Source organism: Centruroides vittatus, unplaced genomic scaffold, assembly GCF_030686945.1.
Source record: "Centruroides vittatus isolate TY-2023 unplaced genomic scaffold, ASM3068694v2 contig_355, whole genome shotgun sequence".
NCBI lineage: Eukaryota > Metazoa > Arthropoda > Arachnida > Scorpiones > Buthidae > Centruroides > Centruroides vittatus.
In genome coordinates, this window is record NW_027122178.1 from 1303037 (window position 1) to 1317872 (window position 14836).

The 14836-nt window shown below is 27.6% G+C and overlaps 1 protein-coding gene across 1 annotated transcript in view; it reads left to right on the plus strand.

The window, feature by feature from the left end:
* Nucleotides 1-583: 583 nt before the first annotated feature.
* LOC136974739 (kinesin-like protein KIF11) overlaps nucleotides 584-14836 on the plus strand; it is a 31424-nt gene continuing 17171 nt past the window's right edge. Inside the window, exons 1-10 of the mRNA XM_067269685.1 lie at nucleotides 584-701; nucleotides 3454-3607; nucleotides 5967-6040; nucleotides 8753-8828; nucleotides 11685-11864; nucleotides 11944-12153; nucleotides 12222-12288; nucleotides 12369-12447; nucleotides 12521-12713; nucleotides 12805-12893. Of these exons, the coding sequence (XP_067125786.1) occupies nucleotides 658-701; nucleotides 3454-3607; nucleotides 5967-6040; nucleotides 8753-8828; nucleotides 11685-11864; nucleotides 11944-12153; nucleotides 12222-12288; nucleotides 12369-12447; nucleotides 12521-12713; nucleotides 12805-12893 (1166 nt within the window). The 5' untranslated portion in view covers nucleotides 584-657. The remainder of the gene's footprint in view (nucleotides 702-3453; nucleotides 3608-5966; nucleotides 6041-8752; nucleotides 8829-11684; nucleotides 11865-11943; nucleotides 12154-12221; nucleotides 12289-12368; nucleotides 12448-12520; nucleotides 12714-12804; nucleotides 12894-14836) is intronic.

Consider the following 14836-nt stretch of genomic DNA (forward strand, 5'->3'; position numbering starts at 1 on the left):
CCGCGTCGCATAAAATTTGAATAAATATATCAATTTCCCAGCTTAAGGAAGTATGCAGCAAAAATTCAAACGTTATTTTCTACAACTTATTTTCCCGTAATGAATTTAGTAAAAATTAAAACAAGAAACCGGCTAACAGACACAACGAAATTAATTTGAAACTAGCAGTGACAAATATTTCCCGGTAGTTAAATATTACGTTTACAACAGTTCCGGAAGCTAAATTAAGAATACCTATGATAATTTATAATTATATATGAATAAATAATTGTGATTTACCGACATTATTTTCCTCTTTTCTCTTGTATGCGGTCTGCGTTAGTTCAAAAGTTCTGAAATGCGGCCCTTACATAAAAAAAAGGTTGCCCATCCCTGCATTAAAGAATATTATTATTTTTTAATTATTTTATATTAGTACAAACATATTTTGAAATTACTTTAAAATAATTTTATAGATTTATAAATTTACATCCTTAAATTAATTTTATAGATGTAAACTTATTTATAATAATTTTTCATACGGCGTTTTATATTCCTAACATTTTCAAAATATTCAAAGTATTGAATTGAAAAATTGAGAGGGCGCTTTACTTTTATTCGTCACAGTGACGTCAGAGTGGCAAAAAATTCAAATTTAGAATTTAATGGTTCTAAAGTATGGAGATTTCTAAAGAAAATATTAATGTCTTTCTACGATGCAGGTATAAATGTTTTATGTATTTTGAACAAAATGTATTAAAATGATATATATATATATATCTTTTAAAAGATTTAAAATTTACTCGATACTTTGTTGTTACTCAGGTAGAAGTTACTTTTAGTTAAATACATGACTTAAAAGTAACTTCTACCCAATACGTAAAACTACATAAATATTTTTAATATGTAAAACTACTCTACAATGAAAAATTCTAGTAGTAAAATGTTTTTGTTCAAGGATTTTCTTGCACAAAAATCATTGTAATTCATAGTTTACAATGAATATTGTAAACTATGAAATACAAAAACCAAAATCATTTTTAGACAATTTTTTAAGATATAGAAGCATTATTTAGAACATGGATTAACAATATGAACACGAACCAATTGGCGAAAGGTGGCAATTCGTCTTAGCGCTGTACTTCCCTTAAATCTATGTTTTGTGTGATTTTGGAAAGTGTCATGGATGCCATAGGAAATATCAGACGTCACTTGGCAAGAATTAACTGATAAATGTGGAAAAACAAAGTGTGGAAGAAGTTATAACTGAAGGTATTCAAAGATTCTCAATGAGAAGAACCTATTGCTGTATCATTAGGTTGATTAAATTGTCAACCTAATCAATACAGCAGGACTAGGAGATATAAACGAGCAGAATATTGAGGAGTTACAGAAGGTTTCTGGTGAGAGCCTTATCAATGACAACCTTCAAGAACTGGCAGAACAAGGAATTCACATAGAACTGGAAAATAGATATTCTGAAGATGAAGAAGCCAAAAAATTTCTTTACAGATTTTTTTAGTAAAAATTTGGTAACGATAACAAAAATTGTTGATCAAATTGTAGCGAATGATCCAGATTTTGAAAGGAGTTCAAAAGCAAAAGGAAGCGTTTTGGATGAGATCTGCTACCAACAATTTGCTTAAGGAGAAAAAAGTGACAAATGAAACTACACAACTTTATTGCAAAATATCAAGAATTTCAGAAGAGCCAGAACCTTCTTTACAAAAATTAACTTTATATTTCTATGTGCATATGTTTGTGTGTTATTTAACATATATTATTATGCAAATTAATATAAAAATAACTTAAAGTAAAATTTGTTTACTTTTAGTTGCCTGTTCCCCTTTCCCTATTTACTCTGTATTAAAATGACCTCATTTAATGCTGGTCTGTTTAGTGCTTTGTTATCTAGGAGTGTGTAGCAGGTCTAACTAATTGTAATTTTCTATTAACTTCATGCCTTGAAAATAGACTAATTTGAGTTTTGATACTTTGTATTATTTTCATGTTTTAATGCATTATTTTATTTCTGTCAAGCATCATTGGCAATCTGTTAGTTTTAGCTCATCTCTATACAATCAAAACAGAAAGAATCCTTGATTAAGAGAATCCTTCACAAGACTGCAAAAATTACTTCTTGCAGTATTAAATGATTTGCAAACATTGATGGAAATTTAAAATAAAAGAAATTAGAATAAGCTAAAAAGTGTTTAAAATTAATATAATAAATTTCAATTTTTTACAAAAAAATTGACAAAAAATGCTTAAATGATGTAAAGTGTATTGCTGACATCGTAAAACCTTGGCTATAGGCTGTTTTCATGTATATTCTGTAAAAGTTGTAAAGGAATGTTGACTATTTTATGGATAAACTACTCTTGTATATAAGCTGCACCCTGTAGGTACAACTCCAAAATAAAAATCAATAGGAAAGGAACAGGATCAGGAATAACATCATGTAAATTTCACTATGCTATGTACTAAAGTAAATTGTATGCCATTTTTTGGCCATTTTTGTCAATTTTCACAAATGTTTAACATTATTATTACTGGTATATCAGTGCATTATTATTGGAATATTTTACAGCGTTTTTCTTTACTATAGGTATAATTTTTTGCTAGTAATCAGGTTTTTTTGTGTATTAGTTGCTTTTGTGCATAAGCCCACACAGTGAATTTTATAAAGTGTGTAGGCTGTGGCCTATAGCAAGGTTTTAGAGCATTTGTTGACATTTAATGTACATTGTAAAGATATTATTCAAAATTGAACTACTTACTATTTTAATTATAATTTATATAATATACAAATTACAAGGTTTCTTCTAGGAAATAGTTGAATTTTTAACAGAAAAACCATTAACAAACTTTAAAAATATAGATTAATTTTCAGCTATGACTGGTGAAACCAAAAAGGAAATATAAGGAAAACTTTGGAGTAGAATATCCCATGTAGAGTTGCTCCTGGATCATGGTTTCCTGTAGTGATTTTGTTCTACTTGGATGATTTACATTCCTAACAAGATAAGATGCCAGTGGTGTCTGGCAGAGATAAAATCTTTCCAAAATATTAATTAATATGAGTAGGTTTTGATGAGAAATGAATTAGAGTAGTATGAATAAATGAGATTTTATATATAAAAAAATTTTTATAAATAAAATATGATTATAAGAGACAAAATAACATTAATATTTAATTTATATTAGAAACAATATAACGACTAAATGACAAAAATGAACATAGAATAAATTGAATTGTATCCTAGTCTTGTTGGTAAATTTTCTGTATTCCAGGTTGTATGGTGAGATATTGGAGATTAAATTTTTTTTCCAGAATTTATTGTCGTGTATTTTATCATATCCAGTTCTTATTGTATGTTTGTAAAAAATCAACAAATCTTAGTATTAAATTTAATAATTTATAATTTTATTTTATATTATAAATTTTTTAATATTACTGATTTCTTTTATTAGGCCTCCAGTTAATTCTGAAATAAAAGTTTTAAAACAGTCTATTTTGAAATATGATAAGAATAATTCAGAAATAATAATAGAAGCAAAAGTTGGAGAAAAAAATTTTCATAAAAATTTTATATTTGGTAAAATATTTAATGAACAAACAAACCAGGTAATTATTTTATTTCGATTGTATAAATTATGCTTCAAATTAAAATCATGTACTTTTATATTATTCATAACTGAAAATTATATGATTTATTATTTAAGTATCAATTAAATATTTTACATATCAATTATATAAAAAATTTTTAAAAATTTTCATTTGTACATTTTATAAAGTGTGAGTCTGAATGTTTTTGTATGATTTTAGTGATGATTGTGCTTGTATAAGGTTGACTTTGAGTTAAAATGTCTTGTGATACAAATAAGTAAGTTTGCAACCTTATATTTAGATATAGATATTACGCATATGCCATTTTACAAACTTTTCTTTCTGAAGTCAAAAACTTTTCTACATGCCTACTCCTCAATTTTACTCTACACTACTAATTTACACAGTAGTCTTTATTGTAATTACAGATATTATCATCAATCATTTAGTTGTTAGAATTAGCAAGTATCAAAATATATAAAGTAAAATACCCTATAAAATCTTCACTTATTGTAATCAGAATTAAGTTATTGTTATCTTTAGATAAATAGCTTCTCTTTTTATGCTATTAACTTCAACATCTAGCTAATAACATACAATTATTATTAGTTTTAACTAGGGCTGTAAACATTAAACATTTATTTTAATTATGATTTTCTTGTAATACTGCAATTTAAATTACTAATATTTCTTACTTTTGTTATGCATTAGCTGTTAAAGGTGGAAATAGGTGAATAATAATGGATGAATTATATATTAATTAATAATTTCCGAGTTTAGTAACTTCCAGTATTTTAGTCTTATATATGTATCCCACTTAATGTTATCAGTACAGACAATAAGTGATTACAATATGTGAATTCTATTGTATTTCTTTTTCTTTATTGAAGTTGTGATCTTCGAATGTTTAATTGATAGGCATGGTTTCTATTTATATTAGATGAGATATTTTTCATAAATGCAGCAATGCTCTTATCCATAAATAAAACAACACAATATCAGTACATGTATGTATTAAAAAAAAGCATTAAATACAAAACAAATTAATGAATTTCAAATGGATTAATTTTGATGATCTGTTTTGATGTTAAATGAAATATCTAAAGTCTTTGTTTTCTCTGAAAAAAATCAAACAACATTTAAAATTTTTGTGATGCCATCTGTTATGATATTTTATTTAAAAACTTTTTATATTATTAATTATTATAAAATGGCAAAGAGCTTACTTTTCAGAGTAAGAATGGGTTTTATAAAAAAAAAATTGTAAATGCTGATAGCAAGTAAAATCATCATTAAGTCCGACCTTACTCTAGATATGACACACGATCATACATGTGCGCTGCAATATAAATATACAAGAAAGAGATTCATTTTTAATGTACCATGGCCTACACTGAACTATGGCTTTCATTTAAATGTATAATTAATAATTAAAACATAGTTGTTACTACATTTCTATTCAATCATTGTGCCACAAAAAATCATCTCACATGCTATAGGTTGCTGATCACTTCCATCATTGATTGATTGCAAAATAATTGGGATGGGACAATCTTGAATAATCTCTAATTATACTTTAGAGAAAGAATAAATAGATATATTGTAAATAAATTATAAATATTAGTTTTAATTCTAGTACAATGATGATAAAAGGTTAAGGCAATAAAATTTAATGCATTAGAAACCTGTGACTATTAATCCTTGCTTTTCTACTTGTACTGTAATAAATAAAACCTAGTACTAGTATTGATAATAAGATAGCTCACCAAGGAGGCCTACAGAAGATCACCAACAATAATTATTAGAGAGGTTGCAGCTGACGTTTTCATTGAGAAAATGTGTACGTCGGATGTTCAGTGTCGCCTTCCTGTAAGCCTAGAAGTTTGACAATGGCATTTGGAATGTCAGTGAAACCATGCTTGACATTCCAAATGCCATTGTCAAACTTCTAGGCTTACAGGAAGGCGATGCTGAATGTCCAACATTCACGTTTTTGTGATGAAAACGTTGGCCACAACCTCTCTATTATATAAAAACTTTATAATTTCTGAAATTAGTACTCTGAAATAGATTTTGGATATTTAAAGTGCTACTGGACACTAACCGTGTAGTATGAAACTTCAGTAATCATTATCCATTTTGTGTGGTAATTTATTCTATAATTATTATGTGAATCTTAGTAAGAATTTGCTAGTATTTGTGACAATTCATTTCTAAGTAAATCAAAAAACTTTTTTTTACACTGAAAGAAAAATAATTGTGGATTTTCCATATAGTAAATTCTGATTGTCTATGTAGATACTGATGATTGTAACATTTTACTTATCAACATACACTTTATATTTAATAAATAATATTTTGACTTTAAAAATTTCAGAAAGATATCTACAAAGCAATTGTTGAACCTATTGTTGAAGAAGTACTTAAAGGTTATCATTGCACCATTTTTGCGTATGTATATAATAAATTTAATTATATAATTATTAAAATTTTTATATAGATATATACAGTGAAATCTGCTTATTATGATCACATTGGAGCTTATACTTTTTGATAACAATGACCAGCTGAAAACATTAGAGGATAAAAAATTTTCATTATTGAACTCAATTTATTACAAACAATTGTGACATTTGTACAATTTATATTTATCACAAATTGTTAACTTAATTCATCATTACACATTTATATATGCTAAATTTCTTATAAACAACTGTTTTTTAAAACAACATAAAATTTATTAGAAAAACTTATCAAGTATTGTCTGTTGTTTGTTTACATTTATTTGCTTCTGAATATAATTCTCACAGTCATATGCTTTTCAAAGTTTGTTGCTTTATATTGCACATTATGACAAAGAATTCTTAGAACTTGTTGCATTTGGGCAATAGTTGGAAGATCTGAAATTTCTTCTGTAAATAGGTTAGGTCCATTTTATTATGATAATATGACATATTTCCAATACATTCCACTCACTACAGCAATATGTTTTGAAAAGATAAAAAGCATGCTTCAGGAAAAGATCTAATTTATGTATTTTTTAATGATTCCTGTCATACACTTGGTATGTATAGGATAAAAGGTATCAATATATTTCAGTTAAAAGTAAGCTTCAGAGAAATGGTCCATTTACAATAGTAGGAATTTTCTAAGAATACCTATCATTTGTTTCCAAGTGTAATTATCACAATTGATAATTATAGTTGCCACTTAATTATTGCTATCTATATCCATCCAGTTTTCACATTCTTCTTTAGACATACCATCTGGGATTCTTTTGCAAATTTCAGTGGGTGAGATCAAGTTCTTAGAAGTTGAAGTTTCAGTTTTTATTTTAGAAAATCCATCTTTTCAGAAGCAGTTTTCAAAGATTTTCTTCCAGATTTGCTTCCAAGATATTGCTAGCAAATGCAATATTTTAAGAATAGAAATCTGTTTTTAATTGCAGATTGATTTTGAATTTCAAGTTCAACTATAATTTGTGCATGAATTTGCTTGTGGTAATAAGCTTTTAAACTTTGTATGATACCTTAGTCAGACAGCTGAATTAACAATGTAGTGTTTGAACATAAGATCATTTTGACTTTTTTTAATGACAAATTGTTTGTGTATGTCATGTGGCTGTCTACTAACAAGATAATTTTTCACATTAATTCACGACCTCACTTAATTAACCAATTATTGAAAATGACATTCATCATCCAAGCATTTGCTCTAGAAAAGTAATCAACAGGCATACTTTGATACCTTTAAAATATTGAGGATTTTTACTTTTTCCAACCACCAAGGTCTCATTTTTCACCTATCATGTTAACAGAACAAAGAACTGTAACTCATTCTTTAGAAAATTTGAATCCTTAAGCAGTTTTATTTTTATATAAATAAGACTGCTCAAGCATTGCATAAAAATAGAGTCCAGTTTCATTTTCACTATAGCTGAATTTATTCAGCTATAGTGAAAATGAAGAAAGATGAAGAAAAAGATGCCAATTTGTTAGTAGCTAATAAGTGGATAAAGACAGTGTGACCAAAAATTATAATTCATCTGCATTATATCTGAATAAATTCAGCTATAATGCAGATGAATTATAATAAATATAATGCAGATGAATTATAATTTTTGGTCACACTGTCTTTATCCACTTATTAGCTACTAACAAATTGGCATCTTTTCTTCATCATTAAGTTGTTTATACATGATATTCTCTAGCTTTTTCCATCTGTTGAACCATCTGTCAGTTGCAATATTTGTCCATAGTTTTTGCTAGTTTTCTGCTTTTTGATGCATAATAGGTCCATAGACTAGAGCATTTTTTTCACAAACATTACTAAATCAAATTTTTTGTGCTGACTCTACTATCCTTTGCAGATTGTTCTTTTGATCCATGTTCCTGTTAAAAAGTGAAAAAATTTCTGTTTGATCTGTTAAGATCTTGCACAAATGTGGTTGTGAAATTTTTAAATACACAGTCACACTACAGTGATTCATTTTAGGCAACTTATTGTAGCATTCTAAAATTCTTTGCTTTTCTTGAAGAAACAAGTTGCTATGTTTTTCCTTTGTTTTTACCATGATCCAAAGGGTTATTTTTTTATTAAGCATTTTATACAGTTGTCGTAACTCAACAGATCACAAGATTAAACTAGAGGAATTGCAACAGGTGCAAAAGTTTATCCCCACTCACTACAGCAATATGTTTTGAAAAGATAAAAAGCATGCTTCAGGAAAAGATCTAATTTATGTATTTTTTTAACAATTCCTGTCATCACTTGGTATGTATAGGATAAAAGGTATCAATATATTTCAGTTAAAAGTAAGCTTCAGAGAAATGGTCCATTTACAATAGTAGGAATTTTCTAAGAATACCTATCATTTGTTTCCAAGTGTAATTATTACAATTGATAACAATAGCTGAAGTTTGATTATAACAGGTGGATTATTATTAACTATCAATACTTTTATGTAGTGTTTTGGAACTGACTGATTATGATGACAAAAGTCAATTGATAGCATCTGTGTTTACAATAACTAGATTCCACTGTAAAATATTCAGTATTTTTAATTTAAATATTCTAAAATAATTTATTAGACATTTATCATAAATTTATTTGGTTAATTAATAATTTTGGAAATTAAATAAACTGTTTAAATGCTTTTGATAGTTATGGTCAAACTGGTACTGGAAAAACCTATACAATAGAAGGTGAAAGAAGTAATAAGTTCATTCCATGGGAAAAGGTAATAATTTATGTCGTAAGCAATATTTTATTTTAATATAATTATAAAGATTATGAAATGTAAATTCATTACATTTTTGTATTTGTGAGTACTCATGAAACTTTAATCAATACATTTGAAAAATTAATGTTATACATGTTGTTATTTATTATGTGGAAATTTAGTGTAATAAAATTAGAGTTTTTTAATTAACAATTTTCTACACAACTGTTGAAAAAAAATCAAATTTATAGATGTTTAAGAAGTGAAGAAATTTTAATTAAATATGGCAGATATTCATAGTTAAGAGATTTTCAAAATATTACTTTAAATGTAAATGAAACAGTTAATGTCTTCAAATACTACCAGTGGATCACCACTATAGCCATAGCACTTTCATCAACACTAAGAATTTTTGCAAAATTTCCATTAATTACTCCTGAAGGATATTTTGATTTGTTTGAAGTAGTGAAATTCTCCATATGTTTCAAGAACATTTGCCTGTTACCAAGCTGATTTCCTGTACATTGCTTTGTCAAGGAACCAACAGCTTTACATGTTGTTGGAAATGCATGACTTATAAAAATGTAAAATTGGATTAACAACAATCTGCGTTCTGGAAGTTGCAGTATGGAAACTCCCGTATCAAGCATCCGAATACACTTTGTTCATGGCAGATGAGCCAACTGTAAATAAATTGTGTAAGAGAAAGGTTACCGTTATTCAAAACCAATGTTCTGTCACATCGACAAGGAAGGGACTCCATTGCCTTTGAATTTAGTTATAGAGTGCAACCAAATAAGTAGCTTAATACAACCACAGGTCAAAATGATCAAGTTAAATAACACTGGAATTTTCAAATTGCCTGTGACTAGTGTCAGCCATGTACCCAGCATATGCCTTATTTCTCACTTTCAATCATGGTCCACATTCAAGATTGCTCTTTGAAACCATTATGTAATACCAGCGATAACAGATGTTCTCGATCTTATGGAGATTAAGATTCTGTGAGAATATATCCGTAAAAACATTAACTCGAGCACTCTGCAAACCAATGAACACAATTGGTCATTGGAATTTTCTGGACAGATACTTCGAGATATAAGTCAGGAAATAGAATCAATTAAGACCAATATCCCCTTTTTGAAAACACCAAATGTATGGAATTAGCCATTCTCCAAATGGAACTTGACACTCATAACCCTATTGTTGTCATTGTGGCTACTCTCGTGATTGTTTGGAGTTATTGCAAATGATCAAGTTGCTTAGGAAAATGAAGGCCAATGATCACCATCATCAATGATCGAGCAACTCTTTAAATTGTTGGTCATCACACCCAGTAGCCAAACTTCAAAATGAAGTATTATTTTAGTATTGTGTAAGTTACTTTTATTCACAATAAACTGTTTTATGTTAGATACTTGTCATCTTTATCTCCTCTGCCACCATATATGCCCCTGGAAGTCAGCTAACTTACAACAGTATCCTGAATGAAATGTTTAGAAGGATGGAATAAACATTGGGTGAGATGTATTCAAAGTGGATGGGCCTACTATGAAGATGACAGTTTTTAAAGAAAGTGGAAAATTTTTTATTGAAAAAATTTGCAAACTTACTGGACAGATTTTGTATTTTACATGCTTAGAAATTATTATAGAAATATGTTAAAATTAACTTAAATATAAATTTGTTTTTATATTAAAACTAATTTTTGTACTAACCTAACTAATGTACATTACTATTATTAGTCTTATGATTATTTTAGCAATACCTAAATATAAATAATTAAAATTTTTTGTTAAGATCAAAACTATGCAGCATATTAAATAAAATTACTGTTTAGAAGACTGTTGTAAAGACAAAATTTTTGTATTGTGTGCATGTTGATATAAAAACTCAACATGCATATATGCAAATACAGTGGAACCTCTATATTTGTCATTAATCTGTTTCTAAATATGGAATATGACGAATATAGAAACAATTTTTCTCATAATAAATAACTGATATTCAATTAATCCGGTCCCATCCTAAAAAAAGGTACAAGAATAAAAATTACGTTGTTTGTAAAACTTTATTGTAATAAATAAATACAGTATAGTGGTAAAAGGGGAAGAAGAGTAAGGTTATTATTGTTTAGAAGACATACCATCAATTAAAACATTAGGTAATTCCAATTATAATCTTGGTATATTAAATTCTTTGACTAAGTTGGAAACACTTTGTTTTCAGACTTAGCAATACTTTTTTTTATCTCAATTGTTGGTCTAACTTTTTTTTTTTTTGCTGTTTTTCTTTAGTGCACATTGTTGGAGCCATTGAAACTTGAGTTTTTGAAACTAATGAATGCGAGAAACCAAGAACACACGTGACAATCGCACAAAGCAGACTGATTAACTACAGCTGACTAACAGAGTGTTGCTAACTCAAAATTCAAATTTATAGCTAGACATTTTAATAAAAATATTCATATTGTTTCCATTAAAATTGTTTTTTTTTTTTTTTTTTTTTTATGGCAAGATAGCATTATAAAAATAGCTAGGCCATTATAATTTAGGTAATTTGCATAGCTAGATTGTTCATAAATCCACTAAATCTAGCAAAAAATTAGCTAAATTGGCAACACTAAGCTAACACAGCTAGCTGATTGGTGAAGGCATGCAATTGTAGTGCTACTGCCAGTGTTGGGAATGACGACAAATACAAAAAATACTGACAAATATGGGGGAAGTCATCATAATGTGACAAATATCAAATATTACAAATATAGAGGTTCCACTGTACATGTCACATGACAATTGTTAGTGTTTTGTAGTGATTGTAGTGAATATATGCATATATTAATGAAATTAATTAATTATTCTTTTTTTAAAATAGGATCCTTTAGCAGGAATAATTCCAAGAGCACTATTTAATATTTTTCGAGAATTATCAAAATATAATGGAGAGTGTTCTGTTCGTATTTCTGCAGTTCAGATTTATAATGAAGAAATATTTGATTTATTGAATGAAAGTGATAGTGTTAAGCTGAAATTATACGAAGATAATGTTTTAAAAGTAAACATGTACTCTAATTATAGTAAAAAGTAGTAGTAATAAAAATTTTTCAAATTAAAAATTTTAAATTATTATTTAGGGATCAGTACTAATACAGGGACTTACAGAAGTACCAGTATGCAATACAGATCAAGCTTATTTTATAATTGAAAAAGCAATGTTAAGAAGACAAACCAATGCAACTCTTACTCATGGTGCATCAAGCCGTAGTCACGCTGTATTCTTTATTTCTGTGTCAACAAAAACAAATACAAAAACAGAACTGTTTAAAATGGGAAAATTAACTTTGGTTAGTGAATCTGTAAAAATATAAAGCTAGTTTACTTTAAAATTTTAATATTTTTCTATAATTTTAAGGTTGATTTAGCTGGCAGTGAAAATATAGGTCGATCAGGTGCAGTTGATAAACAGGCTAGAGAAGCAGGTTTAATATTATTTATATTAATTATAAATTCATCTTTTTCATTACTTGATGTAACATTCAATGTATATTTTATATTTCAGGGAGCATTAATCAGAGTTTATTAACATTGAATAGAGTAACAATGGCCCTAGTTAAAAAAGCTGTCCATGTACCCTACAGGTAATAGCTGATGTGTAATATGAAAATAAAATATTGATTAAAATTATTTTAAAACTTGATATTTTATTTTCAGAGAGAGTAAACTTACACGTATGCTACAAGATTCTTTAGGAGGCCATTGTAAGACAACTCTTATTGCAACAATATCTCCTGCAGCAAGCAATATTGAAGAAACACTAAGTACCCTGGAATATGCATGTCTTGCTAAAAATGTTGTTAATCATCCCAAAGCTAATCAGAAATCAATTAAAGTAACATCTATGAAGGTAAAAATTAAGAATTGTACTAGAATATATTTATAATATATGTAGTCTATTATAGATATACAAATATATCTATTTAATTTATTTTTTTAAGGATTTTACCAGCAAAATATCAAATCTGCAACGAGATTTATTTGCAACTTTAGAGAAAAGTGGTGTAAATATTCCGGAAGAAACTTACAAGTAATATGAATTCTTAAAATTTTTTGAATAGAATTTTTTCTTGAAGTTTATTATTTTATAAATTAATTTTAATTTTTAATTATTGATTAGGAATTTGTAGCTATTAATATGTAAGAAATATATACTTGATTATATTATTTTACGATGATTTTGAATCTTACAATGATAATTGTTATGGCATATGAAGTAGAAAACTTGCATGTTTATTAATATACAAAATCATTGCAAAAATGCATTTAACACAGATTGAAATACCATACAGAATCATTTTATTATCAATTTTTATTAATAACAAATTTGTAATACTGAAAAAAAATAATGACAATTTTCTTGTATGTTTTTGTTAGTGTTTATAGTCATTTATTATTTTAAAAATTTGATTATTACAAATTTTTAATGAAGATGTCATTAAATTTTATAAGTATATTGAATCATGTGTAAAAATTGTTCAATACATTTATAAAATTTAAAATAAGCATAATAATTTGTGATTCCAACCATATTGAAGCATTTTGTGGAAAAAATTCTAATTAACACAAAGAAGAAAGAGAAACAACCAGTTTTAAGAAATTAGAATGGCTCGAAAGACTCAAAAGATGTTTATTCAATGTACATTGAGTAAATGGAAAGATAAAATGTTATACTTGCATCATTTTCTAATGAAAACAATTTGTCAACAAAAACAATGGATACTTAAATTATGCAAGTCTTAATAACCAACTAACAGCTGAACTAATTGGGCAGAAATTATGTTACAAATAATTAGAAATTACATGACAAGAACAACTATTCTTTTCTTCCAGATTATTCTAAATTTAAAATTACATTATTCTTACTATAGTGGGTGATCGGATAACGAACACTTTCGCAAAAGATTTTTATGTTCAGATTACGAACAGCTCGCAGAACAAACACAAGAAGAATCAAGATAAAATAATGAATACCAATTGGTCTTCCCTTGTTTTCAGGCAACAATTCGAAACTTTCAGAGTGTGAGAGACGTCGACACTCAACTTAGTATATACTAATCGGATAGTATTCCTCCGAACTTCTAAACTCTCCCTTGTAATTCCAGCCTTTTATTTTTCTGACAGAAACAATTCTTTTATAGTATTTGTGAGACTGTCAGGCGGGCACTTGTTAAGTTTTGCGATGGTTTTTATTTTCGAAAGATGAGAGTATAATAGCAAAGGTAGAGAGTGGGCAGAAGATGTCTGATGTTGCTGGGCAGTATGGCTTGAACATGTCTACAGTAGGCCACAGTTTAATCTTATCTAAGAAAGATGCTGTATAATCAAGAAGACTCAAGCAGATTAAGGAGTAACAAAAATCACATCTGAGAAATAAAGAACATTGAAGAGCTTATAATGGAACCTGAAACTGATCTGAAGACAGAAGAACACAAAGAACTCTTGAATGAAGAAAACCAAGGAACTCGGCGAGATATGTTTTCTTCTGAAAAAGAGTATTAATGCCGATATTTGCTATTAAAGATCATATGAAGAAGAGGGAGGATGTCAAAACAACGGTCTTAGAATGGCATCCAAACCAGGTTGAGGTTAATAGGCTTACAATTACAATGCTATTAATTACTTCTGAAAAATCCTGAAGAAGAAAGAAAAGCAATTGACATTGGACAGATTCTTTAACTTCCACAAATGGAAAAGACATGACTAATAAAAATGCAAGACTGTGTGTATATGTATTTTTATTATTACATATAAATAAATGTAGTAGAAAAGTATATATTTTTTATTTTTGGGGTCTTTAGAATTAATAATCAAATTCTCGTAAAAACCTATGGTAAATCAATAATCTGTTAATGAATTCTGGTAGTGAGCAAAGTCTTGGAACAGATTATGTTCGTTAACTGATCACCCATTGTACTTTTAAGAGATGGCATCTAATGTCTACCTCTAGTTGTTCTTGTCATGTAATTTCTA